We start from the raw sequence: 18,356 nt of genomic DNA, 5'->3' as shown, positions 1-18,356 counted from the left end.
TTAATGATGTGTCTGTGTAAATGCATGTACCAGTAGAATATAGTGCAATTTGCTGAAGTCAGTGCTCATCTGCTACCTTGATACAGGATCTTGTTCTCTGCTTCCCATGACATTCAATAGTGTATTTTCCAGAGTCAATCATTTCTTACAAACTTGATCTTTATTTACCACCGAATAAAATTCTACTGTGTATGCATCACATTTTAATTACTGATTATGAGGGATGAGCAATAACTCCTTTTTTTTTTGGCACAGTTGTCAGTGTCTCCAGTTCCCAGAGTGAAGAGCATATCTATACTGAAGTGACAGAGGTAAAACCTAAAATTGGTGAGTGACTAGAAACCAACTCCCCACGTGCCTGCAGATATCTCTGTGATACGGTTGCTTTTATCTCTGTCCTCCAATTCAGATACATTTGTGGTGCGGTTGCTTGTGTCTCTGGAAGTAAAGCTTCCATCATGCCTTACTTGTTTCTACTGTGAAATAGAGACACAGAGGAACATTGAGGAGGCACAAGTTATTCACAGATATCCATGTACAGGGACAGTATTTTGGATTTTGTCAGAATTATAAAGTCCTTACTTCCCTCATTTTGAAAGACATGGGGCAAGAATAATTATGTTCTCCTGGACATAGAGAGTAGCTGGTCATAGTGCAGCTTCCTATGGCTTCCCTGTCAAGGAACAGTATTAACTCTGGAGTTCTTCTACAGGTTTTATAAATTGTTGTAGAAGGTGTATAATACAATGAGTTACTTTATGACATTTTCTACAGGGTATAGTATTAGATTTTTTTCATAGTTGCCCTATTACCACTCTGTTTCCCTACACACATAAGGATGTATACCCCAAAGAGTTTCATTGTTTTTATGTCATATGCATGTGTATATTTCATGTAGAAAATATACCATGAGATATTTTCTTTAATTGAGATTCTTGTTCCCACAGTCCCTTCTTGTCACTCCCATTCCCCTTCTATTTTTGGATATGTGGATAGATGATATATAGACAGACATATTGACAAATAGATCGAGAGGAAGGTAGAAAAACAGATGGGTGGATAGATAGATAGATAGATAGATAGATAGATAGATAGATAGATAGATAGATGTATAGATAGCTGATACATGGAAAGACAGTGTCTTGGTTAGGGTTTTACTGTTGTGAACAAACACCATGACCAGGGCAAGTCTTACAAGGACACAATTTAATTGGGACTGACTTACAGGTTCAGAGGTTCAGTACAGTATCATCAAGACAGGAGGGTGTATGACAGTGTCCAGGCAGGCATGGTGTAGGCTAAGCCGGGAGAGTTCTATATCTTCATCTGAAGGCTGCTAGCAGAATATTGACTTTCAGATAGATAGGATAAGGGACATAAAGCCCACTCCCATAGTGACAAACCTACTTCAACAAGACCACACCTCCAAATAGTACCACTCCCTGGACCAACCACATTTAAACTATGACTTCCATTTCCTGGCGCCTCATGGGTTTGTTTAAACACATGAGTCTACGGGGGCCATATATAGCCATAAGAAAATAAAAAAGTACATTAATTACAACTTGCGAAGTCCCCATAGCCTAGAGCAGTATCAATAATGTTTACAGTAAAAAGTACAAAGTAAAAAGTCTCTTCTGAAATCCATCCAATCACTTAACTGTAATCCCCAAAGCAAGATAGGAAAGGAGCTGGGAAAACTCCAAACTCTGCATCTCCATGTCTGATGTCAAAGCAGCTTTCACATCTCCAACTCCTTTTTATCTTTGTTGTCTGCAATAAATATCTTTTCCTGGGCTGGTTCCACTCCATGTCAGCACCTTTACTTTGGAGATATCCTATGGCTCTGGAATCTCAAAAATCTTGGGATCTCCAAGGCAGCTTTCAATGTTACAGCTTCCTGTTTCAATGTTTGGGGACACATCATCTCCTGGGCTCCTCGAAAGGGTTAGTATCACTTCTCCAGCTCCGTCCTCTGTAGCGCTCTAAGCTCAGGTTGATCCACTCCACTGCTGCTGCTGTTCTTGGTGATCGTGACATGGCACTGGCACCTCCAATATGCTTGGGTCTTATACTGCAACTAGAATTCACCAACAGCCTCTCAAGGGTTCTCTTCATGGTTCTCTTCATGGTACCAAGCTTGAAGTACTCTGCCTGTCCCCTTCAGTCCTGGGTTATAAACTGCAGCTGAGGCTGTACCTTCACCAATGGTCTTACATAGACTCTCACAGTCCCAAGCCTCAGCTGCTCTTCATGACCCCTTCATTCCTTCAAAACCAGTACCACTGGGGTGATTCTTACACATTATTAAGTACAGCTGCAGCATGCGGTACCACCTTTGTTATCTCTGAAACAAAGCTTTTTTGTGCTGTCAGAAAACATTCCCCAGAAGATTGATATTGTTGTTATTCTTCTTAATCATTGTTAATTCCTTAGCTTCAGTTAACCAGCATCAATTGCCCCAGTAGTCCCTTCTGTTTTTCATTCTAAAGCCAGTGGCACATGGCCGAAGCTGTCGTGTTCTACTGGGCTGGAGAATGCCCCCCTCCCCTATTCTATTATCAGATTTCTCCCTCTCTGTCTAAGATTGGTTTTCCTGGAACTATGACTCTGTCTCTTGTAATGCTGGGATTAAAGGCATGTAACACCATGCCTGGATTTAAGCTTTTTTTCACCTAACACCTGCTTTATCCCAGCCTGGCTTTGAACTCAGAGATCTTTTTTTTTTTAATCTTTATTAACTTGAGTATTTCTTATTTACATTTCGATTGTTATTCCCTTTCCTGGTTTCCGAAACTCAGAGATCTATTAAGCTTTGTGTACCACCATCCACCATGTCTAAATCTAAATTTATCTGGGTAGGACCTTGTCCCCAAATCCCCTAATCTGTTATCTCCTAGAACATAGGATTCAGTTCCTGATGCCCCATTAATACTTGAGTCATGTGTTTTATATTTTTCTTTTCTAAGCTTGCTATTCTTGTTCAAAATGCTCTTCATTAGACTTGAACAGAAAACAAAATCTATAATGGGCTTTTTTGAGACTTCCTTTATCAATGCAATTAATACTAGTCTCTTTACCTTAGACTCAGGTAGACTCTTAAAACAAAAAGCAGCCACATTCTTAACCAAAATACCACAAAACAGTCTCTAGGCCACATTCTGAAGCTCTCCACTTAAACCTTTTGAACCAGGTCTGCAGAGTTCAAATCATATTCAACAACAACTTCCTCCTAGGATAGCCCATTAAGACCAACTTAAAGCATCCCACTGCTTTCCAAAGTCCAAAAATCCACATTCCTCTAAACAAATGCATGGTCAAGAATATCACAGCAATTCCCAACTCCTGAAACCAACTTTTATCTTAAAGTTTTACTGCAGTGAACAGACACCATGACCAAGGCAAGTCTTCTAAGGACAGCATTTAATTGGGACTGCCTTACAGGTTCAAATATTTAGTCAAGCGTCATCAAGGTGGGAGTATGACAGCATCTAGGAACATGTGGTTCAGACTGAGCTGAGAGTTCTGTATCATCATCTGAAGATGCCAGCAGAATACTGACTGACTTCCAGGAAGCTATGATGAAGGTCTTAATGCCCACTCCCACAGTGACAACCTACTCTAACAAGGCCACACCTCCAAAAAGTGCCACAACCTTGTGGAAGCATATTCAAACCATGACAGATAGACAGACAGACAGACAGACAGAGATAGAGAGATAGAGAGACAGATAGTTATCTCAGGCTTATTTTGTTTAGAATAATAATGTTCGTTTTCACCTATTTCTCTGTAGGTGACATTCACTTGTCTACATGGCTGAAGAAAACACCAGAGTGTGTGTGTGTGTGTGTGTGTGTGTGTGTGTGTGTGTGTGTAACAGGGTTTCTCTGTGTAGCCCTGGCTATTCTGGAATTCACTTTGTAGTAAAGACTGAGTTTGAATTCAAAGAAATCCACCTGCCTCTGCCACCCAAGTGCTGGAATGAAAGGCATGCACAATACCACACAGCTAAATCAAAATTTGTGTTTAAATACCTCCAAATGTCTCATTAGCAATCACCAAACATCTAGTACATGGCTTTCTAAATCATATCTTGGTCTCTTGTGTTACCTATTACCTGGTTCTAACATAGGTTCTTTGCATCATGTTCAAATACTGAAGAATTGCTTGCAAAAAGTAGTAAAATATTATTCAGAGAAGGAAGTATCTACATTGCAAAGGATCAGTGAGCTTCACGGAGATTACTCAAAAGTTCTGGGTCCCCCATTCATGGGACCTGAAGGGGAAGTTCCTAGGATGTTGTGAGAACTCCTCCCACAGGGAGACATAAACTCCCTCATCATAAGGTCTCAACTCAAAGAACAATTCCACTAAAGTTTACACCTAAGAACCAAAGAGTTTATTACAGAGCATGAGTGAGTAATTAGTCACAGAAACATGAGTAACCCCAATCATATATACTGATGGTCTTTATACAGTCTGTTGGTCTAGCATAGAAGGAGCCTTCCTTATTTAAGCTTGCACAACCCTGAAACCCCGAAGGCTATGTGTAATTAGGTTAGAATTTTATACAAATGGCTGGCTGGGAAGAGCTGTTGGAATTTCAGGTAAGGGTCCAATGATGTTTCTCATCTCCCATGAGAGATTGTGAATAAGTCCCATTTTGATAGAATCTTATAAGTAGCCACAACAGATGGAAATACTGACATTGTGTGAGTGAGCGAGTGAGTGTGTGTGTGTGTGTGTGTGTGCATGTGTGTGTTGTTGTTGTTTGTTTGTTTGTTTTTAAACAGACTCTATTTATGTAGCTCTTGTTATTGTGGAATTCACTATGCAGACCAGGTTGACCTTGAACACATAGTGATCTACCTGGCTCTACTTGCTAAACACAAGGATTAGCATGGTAGCTGTTTTGCTCAAACACCTTTGTTCTACAATTTGGGGACAGGCTTTGGATTCATTTCTTCTGATCTGTTAACCTCCCAGTACACTGATGGGAAAGGCATGGGTCATATATATCATTATTTTAATTAAATGTATGTTCACAGATGCATATGAATATGGTGGAAAAAAGATTTTTTTCTAAACGTTTGCTCAGAAGTCAGATGTTTCCTTGCTGTACAATGCAGCTGAAATAGACTTGGACTGAAATGTCTCATTTCCTTCTAGTTCTAATATACATTCTAGGATTTATTTGACCACAAACCACCCACAAGGGTGCTTCTTTGTCTGAAAATGAGTGTGAATGTATAAACTATTTCTACACTTGCCCTCCCTAGCTATATACCAACTCTTCCATAATTCTTCCTTAGTGTGAGTGAGTTCAGTGACTGAGGGACATAGAGAGGCAAATAAACATTGTGCAATAACAGTTTCCATGATTTAGGATCATGAATTCACTATGAGGGCCTCCAAGGAAGTAAGGTTGCAGCTGAGCCCCTAGGTGATGTTGGGTTGGAATTTTTAAAGCTCAAGAGGGAAATAACTCAGCTTTATTCTAACTGGGCACTTTTTTTAATTTTTGAAAATGAATTTTTTGATAATTTCACTCAAAAATCTACTTTCTATATTATTTATAGGCACAAGTTAGCGTGCATATGACTAAAATAATTATACACACACATATATATGACACATGCTTATGCAAAAGAGAATTTTGATCATATTCATCCCTACTTCCCCCTCCAACTGATCCTAGGTCCCCCAATGTCCGTTTCTGTACCTTTAAAAAAAAGTCCACAGAGACCAATTAGTGCTGTTCACATGCACGTAGGTGTGAAGCTATCCACTGAAGTCTGGCAACCCTTCCAGGAGACAAATCATGAAGAAAACTGACTCTATATTTCGTAGCAGCCATAGTTGTTAATAAATTCTCAATTTGTGGTGTGAGCTCATGAGCTCACGTTCATGTTAATGTTGACTGGTTCACTGTTCTTCAGGCCTTTTGCAAGAAACCACAGCTGCCATTCATGAGTGGTATGGTCTTGTCATGTCCAGAAGATGTTATTTTACCCAGTCCAGATAACCTCCCTTTCTCTGTGTTTCCTACACCAGGTAGAGACAGTTGTGACCTAGATGTCCAATTTGTAGCTGAGCACTTCATAAACATTCGTTTTCTGCACTTTAAACAGTTATGAATCTGTGTATTAACCATCATTCACTGCCAAACAAATTTACCTGATGATAGCTAAGAGATAACTAATCTACAAATATAGAGTATTTATAAGACAGTTTTATACCATGTCCATTGGTAAAAATAATTAGCATATCACTCCTAGGGCTTTAGAAACTGGTCAAGTACACATTTTTGGCTGGATTGTCAGGCCTGAATTCCATTTTATGAAGCAGGTTTTTATTCAGAAAGTGTATAATATTACTGCCACTGTTATCAGTGGTCATATCTTGCCACATTAGTCAACACTGTAGTTCTCATGGTTCATATCTAGATGAGACTGTTGATGACTTTTCTACCCCTAGAAGCTTGCATGGAATCTTCCTGGACTATAGAAACTAATTAGTGGGAAAGAAGTGTCCCTATCACTGCCAGTTAAATTTTTCCACATCCTCTGATCAAACTGTGGGGTCTCGTCAGCAATGATTTTTACCAACAGTTTCTATTGAGTAACCAAGAGCAATATGACCAGACTCTTACTTTTCCTTCTCTGAGTTGAACACAGGAGAAACTGAGTTTTGCACTCACTGCACGAAGTGAGGCTGAGCAGGTGTGAATACTTTCTACAAACATGTTTCTATGAAATGCAAGAGGGAATTCTGCCGTCATGGATCCTGGACAGTTGATACCTAGACTTTTGGCTATGGGAAGCTGGAAGTTTAAGTATTAAAGCCCTGTGTCTGGGCAGAAGTATGCTGGTGGCTTGTGTGTCACTAGGCCCAGACAATACAAGGGCACATGTTTGCTGAAATCCCATCTTTCTCCTCCACAGGGTGTGTGAGACATGGCCTTGTTCCCTTGGTGCTGCAGCTGCTTTTCTTCACTCTCTTCTCTGGGGTCCTTGTGACATTTCTTCTCCAAGGTCAGACATCCCTGAGTACTTGGGTCCTTAATGCTGTTCTTTTTTGGGGGGGGAATCTAGGAAAAACACATGTAGGAGCATGACAAGCCTGAAGATGGAACTCGATTCTTCTATGGCTTCTAAACATGTATCAGGACCCTCTAACTTACAGAGAAAGGGAAATTGAAGAGGAACATAAGAATGTCTTCACTCAGGGGTTGGGGTTTTGGCTCAGTGGTAGAGCGCTTGCCTAGCAAGCGCAAGGCCCTGGGTTCAGTCCCCAGCTCCAAAAAAAAAAAAAAAAAAGAAAGAATGTCTTCACTCCACTTGCTATCTTTCTGTGTGACAAGATCGGTCCCTCTGTCTCTCTGTCTCTCTGTCTCTCCCTCTCCCTCTCTCTCCCCTCTGTACCTTTCTCTGTCTCTCTCTCCCTCATGTATCTATGTGCATGTATCCACATACACACATGTATTTGCATGCACGTGGATCTGTGTAGATAAGCATACATGTATATATGCAATATGTAGTTGCCAGGAGACAGCCTCAGGGGTCATTTTTCAGACTCTGTCCACTTTTCTGGAGAAAATATTTCTTACTGTCCTAAGGTTTTCAAGAAATCTAGTCTGGTTGGACAAGGGATCCATCTGTCCTTTAATCCCCAAAAATGTGATTATGAGTGTATACACTAGCATGCCTGATTTTTAAATGTAGGTTCTGGAATATTGAATTCAGGTCATCATGCCTGCATGCAAGTACTTTACCAAGTAAATCATCTTTCCAGTCCAGTATTCCTCTTCTTCAAGAGTTCTGTAACAAATAGTTGGCTCTTAGACACAATGTTCCTACATAGGCAGTATAGACCCTGAGACACTGTAGGTGTTTCTTTTTTCTTGACACAGTTCCAAAGGTGCCCTGCACCAAGGATCAGGAGGAAATCTACAAGAAACTCACACAACTGAAGACTCGAATAGGTGAGTGATGAGAGGCTGGTTGTCTGAGGTTCTTAGTAGGCAATTCATGTGGGGACAATTTGCTTGAATTCTGATCTCTTTTATATCTCAGTTTTATTACTTGTGAAATGGAAACAGGATAGCACAAAAAGGGGCCATGGCGTTGACAATATATATGTAATGATCCAATTTTTCTACTTATTGAGAATGTAGAAATTAGCTCCTATTTCTTCTAGTGTGGATGAGATGGGACAAGATACTTGGAATCCCATAATATGAGGAAAATACTTAGGAAATGGAAAGGGTAATGTCTCTCATCTGTGGTACTTGGAGGTCCTTGATTCTGGAGGTTTTGAAGTCTGAGCAGACACAGTAATACAAACAATCAATTGTCGGTTCATTCTAACTATTCCAACAGACCTCCTATGTCGTCCCTGCTCCTGGGACTGGATGCTTTTCCATGGAAATTGTTACTTCTTCTCCATAACTAAACATAACTGGAATGATTCTCTCACTGCTTGCAAGGAAGTAGGGGCACAACTCATCATCATTGAAAGTGATGAGGAGCAGGTATGCCTAATTCTGGAGACATCCATGCATGTTTTTATTACTACAAACTTAATGTGTCATATCATGCTTCTTGAGTAAACATATTACCTCCCTTCCAATTCCTTTCTTAATGTGCCAACACTTTTGCTTTTTAATTATGTGTACTATCTCTTTCTAAAGTCATGGAGTCCCCTTAGTGCTGCCTACATGTCCACTAGTATAAAAATATCCACTGGAGCTTGGATAGTCTCTCAGTAATTACATGTCTGAAAATACTTATTTTTCCACCGTGAGCTTATCTCCTGTCTAAGTTAAGAGTTTAGCTGGCTTGATCTTGTGCAGCCACTGTGAGTTCATATGTGCAATTACCCTGTTGTATTAGTTAATTGACAAATCTCATTGTAGAGTTTGCTACCCACCTCAATGATTTTTGAGCCAAAATGAAAGACACACACACACACACACACACACACACACACACACACACACACAATCTTTATATTTTAAGATGCCATGGTCAGCACAATAGCTAGGCAATTGCCTAGCCTCTATTCTGTTAGAATCTGCCTCCCACTAATTATGAGTTAGTTCTTACTAACTGCTATGCTCTGTCTTAGCTACTCTATTTGTGGGTCCCTCTTGGCCATGTCTTCTTGGCCCAGAACCCAGGGAACTCTCCTTGCTTCTCTACCCCATAGATGCCTCTATGTCTCTCCACTCTCCACATTCTCCTAAAACATATTAGATCTTCACCCTCCTTATCTCCTGGTCCCTAGACCTAGAATCCTAAAATCCCACTGTATCTGTCTTCCCCAGCTATTGACTGCTGGCATTTTGATTTACCAATCAAAACCAACTGGGGGCAGGTTTCTAGAAGGCATGTGCAGACACCCTTGTGCAAATAGTTTGGGGGTAGCATAATTAGCATTTGTAATAGAAGCAGCAAGATTGACCTGTACATTTCACCTCAGATGTCCACTATTTCCAGTTCTTACAATCTTTCTGTTCCTCTTCCCTAATGATTTCAAAGCCTGGGAGAAGGAATTCTGATGTAGATGAGAGGTATGCAATTTACTTCAGGAAAAGTAGTTTAAGATGGATAGACATAAATTTTCAAGGGAAAATGGAAGAGAAGCAATTAGAGAATCAAAATAACTTACACACACACACACACACACACACACGCATGCACACCAGACAACTCTTGTCCATGTGTGTAAGATTTCGAGGAAGCCTTGAAAATATAAAGAATTCTTATGCTAGGTTGGCTACTACTTAGCAAACTACTTCATAGAGGGAAAACTCTGCTTTGTGCCATTGATCAATTGCTAGAATATGGCTCACACACATTCAGTCAATCATGGGAAAATCCAAATAGGCATTCTCAAAACTCACAAGTCAGAGAAACACGCAGTAAAAACAAGTATATATGACAAGATACCAGCTGTGTACTTTTCTGTACAAGTCATTTGGCTATAGAGCACAGACATGGCAGGACTCAGATCTCCTGAACACATGTTAGAAATCATGGTCAGATCCAGAAGGTCTGACTGCAAACAAAACTTCCCCTCTAGAGATTTTCAGGAACACTGGATGAAAATTCAAGTACTCAGCTCTGTATCAATTACTCTTCTCCCCTTTCAGACCTTTCTACAGAAGATGTGTAAGAGTATAGGAAATCTCTGGATTGGGCTCTCAGACATAAAAGAGGAAGGCTCATGGCAGTGGGTGGATGGTTCACCTCTGTCACTAAGGTAGGTCAAGTAACAAGGGAGGAATGGAGGTGTGAGACTGATGTCTGAAACGCTATTGTGAAATATTCTTCCTGGGGTTTTTGTTTCCTACACATGAAAGGATGTCATTAACTTAGTGGAAACGGAGCTAATACTCAAGTTCAGGGAAGATGGTAGATGATCTGAAACTCCTGTAGTGGAGATTCAGGAAGAACTTAGAGCCTGAGAAACAAATATAGTGTGGTATAAATAGTCTAAAACCTAAGTGGTTGGTTCAGGAATTAGTAATAGTGTGGATTTTGCAAAGAATATGAGTTACATTCCAAGTTCTCAGGTCAAGCATTTCAGTGCCACCTGTTACTCCAAGTTCAGGGAATCTAAATGGTGTACACCCCCCCTCTACACACACACACATTCTCTCTCTCTCTCTCTCTCTCTCTCTCTCTCTCTCTCTCACACACACACACACACACACACACACACACACACTTAAATTAAAATAAATCCTCAAATAAGAACCTGCTCTTTGATTAAGCCAATAGCTTTAATTTAATACAGTTATCTCAGTTTGGATTAGCCAGTTTTAATCATTTCTATAAACTATATTCCTACCTATCTCCTTTTACTTGGTTTAGTTAAAGTAGTTGCATAAAATCCAGAGTTATGAAAGCTTGATAATGATGTTGAATTGTAAATTCTCAGCTTATTAATTTGTGTGTAAATATACCTTCAGCAGGAAGAATTCTCTCTCTAACGCTAGGCAGAAGATTACTAAGTAAGTTATAGGGACCAGGACAAACATGAAAACATCTAGTTTTCAGAAGTTTCCAAACCACTCATAAATGAGTGTAGAGACACAGATTAACACTATGTATGTGCTTTGCAGCTTTAAAAACAAATATTGGACCCCGTGGGAAACCAAAAATGCTTCAGAGAAAGACTGTGTAGAGCTGACAAATGATGGCTGGAATGACAACAATTGTACATTGAAGAATTTCTGGATCTGCAAGAAATCGTCAATATCGTGCTTCAAAAATTGATGTTCAGGTCCTCCCCTCATCCCTTGCAGCTCCACCCTCCCTGAAAACTGACCAGACTTTACCTACACTTGTGGTGACCATGTCTCCATATTTGCATCAAGGAACCCTTAATAGCTCAGCTGTTGTCTTCTCTTATGTCTCTTATCTTCTCAGGTGCTGGTTCATTCCTATCTTTCCTCAGATATCTCCAGACCCCACTTGGCTTATTGGTTGTTGACATGGTCTTTCTTTGCAATTTAATACAATGGCTAGGTGTGATACATCCTCAGGGACTATGCATTTATAATACAAATGTTGATTTCCTTGCTGAGATTGGAGAGTCGGTATTGCCATGCTTTGCTCTATAACACCAGAGTCTCTACACTATCCCATCCCTGCATCTTCACCTTCCATCCATTCATCGTCCATCCGTCTCCTCCTGTACAAAACTTCTGATAAGTTTCCCCAATTATTTCAGTCCTATCTGCAGCCTGAGTGCATCCGTGGATTAATCCACCAATCAAACAATGTTTTGGGTATCGACTCTCTCTTCCATTGGTAGTGGTGTGACATATGGGTCTCCCACATCTCTCTTTAAGGAAAGACATGTTGCCGTCATGGAGGTACTTAAATATGTTTCTTGCCCCACTATTCATAATAGTTAAGTTAGGGAGCCCACCTTGGTAGCCAGCAATGGAAGAATAAAGGTTTCTGTTGCTGTGATAAATACCATGACCAAAGGCATCTCCTGGACATTGGGGTTCATTTCACCTTACACCTCATCTTACATCATCAAAGGAAATCAGAGCAAGAGCTCAAAGCACAAACTGACACAAAAGTTATGGAGGAATTCTCTTTATTGTCTTGCTCGCCATAGCTTGCTGAGCCAGCTTTCACATATTTCCCAAGATTGCCAGCCTAGATATGTCAATAATCATTGTGATATTGGACTTCCTACATCGAACACCAATAAAGAAAATGCCCTACACACTTGCCTACAGAACACACTTTTTTCAATTAACATTGTTTTTCTATAAATTACCTTAACTTGTGTCCAGTTGAGAAGAAAAAACTGGCCATCACAACAGAATAGAATTTTTCTCAGTCATAAAGAATACAGTCAACACTCTCTGCAAGATCATGGATGCAACTAGAGATAACCACATTGAGTGAACCAAGGCAGTCTCAAGAAGACAAATGTATGTTATCCAAATTGTGGTTCATATACAGTTACATAAGATCATGTATGCATATATTAGTGAAAATAGAAATGACGTTGCCTAGGGGAACAAGGGAAGAATGATGGGAGGAGGGAAGGATGGAGTAGGGGTAAGGGATACACTCAACAAGGGATCTACACTTCTAAGAGATTTGAAAATATTATTAAATTTATTTGTGCACATGTGTAGGTATGTGCATCAGAACACATGTATGGATGTCAGAGAACAACTTATTGGAGTTGGTTTCTCCTATCATATGAATTTCAGGGTGTGGCTAGGCAGCCACTACATTCTGGACACCAGGGATCAAAGTCAGGCCATCAGGCTTGGCAATGAGTATCTTAATCCACTAAAGCACCTCATTTTAAAAAAAAACCTATGTTGCCCCAACTATTGAGAGTTCAGTTGTAGATAGCTGTCACCTGCCAGTACTTTCATTCCTGAATTGACACAGAAAATTGTTTTTTTCAATGCCACACTTCTTCTGGATTAGCTTGAAGGGGTACAGAAAAATAAAGATCTGGATCTGGCCAAGTCTGAGCACATATATCTATGTACCCCCTGTATTATATATGCACATTTAGGAAGTCCCTTGGGAAGGCTCATGAGACCACACTCATCCTTGTGGATATACAGGCAGTTACTTGTGGCTGGTGGAGTAGTTTTCTTCTGTGGTGTAACACTGGTAAGGTCACATGCTTCTGAAAATAATATTAATCAAACTCACTGATTCTGAGAGAGGGGGGAGATTAGAATAAGTGTTTATGAAGAAAAATATGAAGAGGAGCAGGAGTGTACAAAGAGTGGTAATATCAGTGAATAGGTTAAAAATACCATGTAACCACCCTCCTCCAGAACCCACTGGACGGCATGATGCCATGGATCTGAGGAGGCTGTCATTATCTTCATGTGGCTATGCATGTAATACCTTGAGAGACTCCAAAGGATAGTTCCAAACCCAGGTCATAAAGACAACCCTGTGTGACTATAAGACTCAAAGTGAAACAAAAAGACATGAGAGACAGAAAAGATGCCTCCCACAGTGTTCTGGTCTCTCCTAACTGAATTGCTAATCTATGCAGCCCTTGGCAGAGCAACCTGATAATGACACTCAAATAAGACTCCCCATTACACATGCTTAGGTGACCAAGACTGTGTCAAGTTGCTTAAGCTAAATAACATATTTGACTAACTTGAGTTTATGCAGATAGAATGACTTAAGATGGTCCTTATTTTGAAAATATAAAAAATGATAGATATAAAACTTAGAAGAAAATATTAGAAAAATTATGAATAAAAGTGAGGAAGATAATGTCTTGATAAAGGAATTCCACAAGATTATCAAAAATTCAAGTAGCAACTTGTAGAGAGATGAGATTTTAAAAGATTTAAAGAAGTAACAATAGCCTATGGTTTATATTAACCATATGTCACACAGATGCTTAATAACTGGGCCATGAAAAAATTTTTAGAATTTCAAAACATTGGAGAGATTTGATGACAGTCATTTTAGGGTCAGCTATCAATTACAGTGGCTAACATGGGGGTGAGATGAGACTTCAATTATGAAGCAATGAAATTTGACTAAAGGCATTGCTATTGTCAAGAATCAATTATTAGAGGAGAGCCTATAGTCAGAATTGAGAGTTCAGATTGCCCTTGATGATATTATCCGAGAACAATGTTGTACAATAGCCTTAAATGTTTGGGGGAAGGAATGAACTGAATTGTGTACAAATACAACCAGGGGTTCCAATGAATCTTTCACGGACTTTTTTTTACAAAGATTACCCACAGCTCTAAATAGAGCAATATCAACTCCAACTGCTAGATAATTTTAAACTGAATATTTGGCTTTTGAAAATGCTACACCTCTTTATGAATGGATTAAAACTACTGCAGATATAGAGCTTAATGTTCAAAATTCAGTTATGGTTGACAAGCCATGACAAAAGATATAAAAACACAAAATGCCAGTTTCTTCATTCTGAAAGATTAGGTCAGTCCCTAAAGGACTGTAACAATGAGTTTCTAAGGATAAATTCTTCTATAGTAATCATACTTCAGAGAGAAAGTTTCCTGGGAAAAATAGAAGATATGCAAAGAACAGACCTAATGATGATGATGTAGGACATCAAAAGATATTCAAGGCAATTCCTTAATGTCGGAAAACTAACTAAGTGGCTTTGATCAAAGCCCAACAACAAGAACAGCAACAACAACAAAATGAGCAATTTGTTTCGTTTCCAAAGAAAGTGTATTCTAAGAACAAAACTAGGAAAATCAAAGCTGGATAGAACAAACAGAGCTGCTTAAAATTAAATTATTTAACAGTAGTAGAGTCACTCCTATGAATACAATAACAGATGCTAAATCTAAAGTGAGGTATTCTAAAGATACCTAAAAAAACCACCCAACAGATGTTTTGGCAACCTATTATAAATGATAAGAGAACAAAGTTGAAATTACAATTAGATGGAATTGAGATTGAAGGATTTGTGAGCACAGGAGCTAATACAATTATAGTATCACAAGATTTCTAGAATATACTTCAAAGGGTTCTATAATACATTTTGCCCACTTCAAAGGGTTTCTACATAGCTGCTAGGAACTGTGACATTATCTCAGGTAAAAAACAAGTCTAAAATCAATTAAGTGCATAGGACCAGAAGGTTAAATAAGAAAATTAAGGCCATATGTGGCTAATATTGCCACAATCCTAAGGGGAAGAGACCTATTGCAACAGCTGAAAACACAGATTAGCATTCATCCAACTTTATATGGTATAAAAGAGGAGATTTTCCTATTAAAAAACTTTTAAATGTTATCAAAGTCAGTTACACTGCCCATGCTGTCTGCCAGTAGGACATGGTAGAGGTTGACTCTTCAACTTCATATAGGGAAGCCATTACCAATCCATCTCCAGCTGCCTGACTACTGAAATGGCAAATTGATAAGCCTGTTTGAAAAGAAAAATGACCTTTGAGAAAAGAAATGTTTCAGGTGCTAGACTAGCTAGCCCAATAACAACTAGAGGCTCGAACAATAGAAGGGTGCAAAAGCAGTTGGAATACTTCTGTATTTGTAATTAAACAGAAATTTGGCAAATGGAGGATGTTGACAGATCAGAAAGAAATTAATAAAACCATTCAGCCAATTGGCCCTTCACAGCATGGAATCCCATTGATTTTCTTGTTACCTAATTTATGGTCTCTTATAGTGATTTGTTTAAAAGACTGCCTTTTCATGATTCTGTTACATCAGCATGACAGGGAATGGTGTGCTTTCCCAGTACCTACTTTTAATAGGTGTTTTCCATTAAACAGATATCATTGAACAGTCTTGCCACAGGGAATATTGAATAGTCCTACCTTATGCCAATATTTATACAATAGCCATTAGAAATAATTAGTAAGCAGTTTCCTCAAACCATGATTTGCTATTATATGGACGATATGCTATTTGTGATCCAGAAACAAATACCTTAGGAAAAAATGTTTAATGGAATAAATTTTTGTGTTGCTGGGGATTACAAATTGCCTATGAAAAGGAGCAATTATTTACAATATAAGACAGTTCTAAAAGTATTTGACCAAGAAAGTACAAATCAGGAGAAACCAACTGAGAATCTGTAAGAAGCTTCTGGTACAATCATTTTCACAATAATAAATATAAAAGATTTTTATTTCAGAATAAAATAAGAAAGATCATCATAAACATGGGATGTCTTTACATTTTCTTTTTTTTAACATGATTTATTTTTATTTTTGTTTTTCTCCATCTTTATTAACTTGGGTATTACTTATTTACATTTTGATTGTTATTCCCTTTCCCAGTTTCCGGGCCAACATCCCCCTGACCACCTCCCCCTTCCCTTCTATATGAGTGTTCCCCTCCCAATCCTCCCCCAATTACCGCGCTCCCCCCAACAATCACATTCACTGGGGGTTCAGTCTTGGCAGGACCAAGGGATTCCCCTTCCACCTGTGATCTTATTAGGCTATACATTGCTAACTATGCGGTTGGAGCCCAGGGTCAGTCCCTGTATAATCTTTGGGTAGTGGCTTAGTCCCTGAAAGCTCTGGTTGGTTGGCGTTGTTGGTCATATGGGGTCTCAAGCCCCTTCAAGCTCTTTCAGTCCTTTCTTTGATTCCTTCAACGGGGTCCCGTTCTCAGTTCAGTGGTTTAGTAATGGCATTCGCCTATGTATTTTCTGTATTCTGGCTGTGTCTCTCAGGAGAGATCTACATCCTGTTCCTGTCAGCCTGCACTTATTTGCTTCATCCATCTTATCTAGTTTGGTGGCTGAATATGTATGGGCCACATGTGGGGCAGGCTCTGAATAGGTGTTCCTTCTGCCTCTGTTCTAAACTTTGTCTCCCTATTCCCTGCCAAGGGTATTCTTGTTCCCCTTGTAAAGAAGGAGTGAAGCATTCACATTTTGGTCATCCTTCTTGAGTTTCATGTGTTCTGTGCATCTAGGGTAATTCAAGCATTTGGGCTAATAGCCACTTATCAATGAGTGCATACCATGTGTGTTTTTCTGTGATTGGGTTACCTCACTCAGGATGATATTTTCCAGTTCTATCCATTTGCCTATTAATTTCATAAACACATTATTTTGATAGCTGAGTAGTATTCCATTGTGTAGATGTACCACATTTTCTGCATCCATTCCTCTGTTGAAGGGCATCTGGGTTCTTTCCAGCTTCTGGCTATTATAAATAAGGGTGCTATGAACATAGTGGAGCATGTGTCTTTGTTATATGTTGGGGCATCTTGTGGGTATATGCCCAAGAGAGGTATAGCTGGGTTCTTAATTAGTTCAATGTCCAATTTTCTGAAGAACCCTCCAGACTAATTTCCAGAATGGTTGTACCAGTCTGCAATCCCACCAACATTGGAGGAGTGAATTCTTTCTCCACATCCTCACCAGCATCTGCTGTCACCTGAGTTTTTGATCCTAGCCATTCTGACTGGTGTGAGCTAGAAACTCAGGGTTGTTTTGATTTGCATTTCCCTTATGACTAAAGATGTTGAACATTTTTTAGGTATTTCTCAGCCATTCGGCATTCCTCAGCTGTAAATTCTTTGTTCAGCTCTGAACCCATTCTTTTCCCCCACGTGGAATGGTTTAATAAGAGAAGAAGAGTAGAAGAGGGGAGAAGTAAAGGCCAGCCATGAGTATGTGGAGGGAAGGGGGATGGGGAGTGGGGAGAGAAGGGACAAAGGAGAATAGGGTAAGAGAGCAGAGGAGAGAGAGTCTGATCCCATTTTTTAACAGGGATATTTGTCTCCATGCAGTTTAACTTCTGAATTCTTTGTATATTTTGGACATAAGCCCTCTATCAGTTCTAGGATTGGTAAAGATCTTTTCCCAGTCTGTTGGTTGCTATTTTGTCCTAACATCTGTGTCCTTTGACTTACAGAAGCTTTGCAGTTTTATGAGATCCCATTTATTTATTCTTGATCTTAGAGCATAAGCCATTGGTGTTTTGTTCAGGAAATTTTCTCCAGTGCCCAAGTGTTTGAGACACTTCCCCACTTTTTATTCTATTAGTTTGAGTGTATCTGGTTTGATGTGGAGGTCCTTGATCTACTTGGACTTAAGCTTTGTACAGGGTGATAAGAATGGATTGATCTGCACTCTTCTACATGCTGACCTGCAGTAGAACCAGCACCATTTGCTGAAAATGCTATCTTTTTTTCCATTGGATGGTTTTGGCTCCTTTGTCAAAAATCAAGTGACCATAAGTGTGTGCGTTCATTTCTGGGTCTTCAATTCTATTCCACTGTCTGTCTGTCTCTGTACCAATACCATGCAGTTTTTATCACTATTGCTCTATAATACTGTTTGAGTTCGGGGATAGTT

General features: G+C 39.4%; 1 protein-coding gene across 16 annotated transcripts in view; it reads left to right on the top strand.

Annotated features, from left to right (window-relative positions):
* Cd209cl2 (CD209c molecule like 2) overlaps window positions 1-13,018 on the top strand; it is a 169,325-nt gene extending 156,307 nt beyond the window's left edge. For all 16 annotated transcript variants that reach the window (XM_087579503.1, XM_087579502.1, XM_087579499.1 and 13 more), the window contains 6 exons: window positions 256-327; window positions 6,945-7,034; window positions 7,913-7,984; window positions 8,382-8,533; window positions 10,157-10,266; window positions 11,132-13,018. In XM_087579503.1, the coding sequence (XP_087435629.1) occupies window positions 256-327; window positions 6,945-7,034; window positions 7,913-7,984; window positions 8,382-8,533; window positions 10,157-10,266; window positions 11,132-11,285 (650 nt within the window). In that variant the 3' untranslated portion in view covers window positions 11,286-13,018. The remainder of the gene's footprint in view (window positions 1-255; window positions 328-6,944; window positions 7,035-7,912; window positions 7,985-8,381; window positions 8,534-10,156; window positions 10,267-11,131) is intronic.
* Window positions 13,019-18,356: the final 5,338 nt, after the last annotated feature.

This window comes from Rattus norvegicus, chromosome 12 (assembly GCF_021556685.1).
Source record: "Rattus norvegicus strain SHRSP/BbbUtx chromosome 12, alternate assembly SHRSP_T2T, whole genome shotgun sequence".
In the NCBI taxonomy this organism is placed as follows: Eukaryota; Metazoa; Chordata; class Mammalia; order Rodentia; family Muridae; genus Rattus; species Rattus norvegicus.
This window is presented reverse-complemented; position numbering and strand designations above follow the sequence as displayed.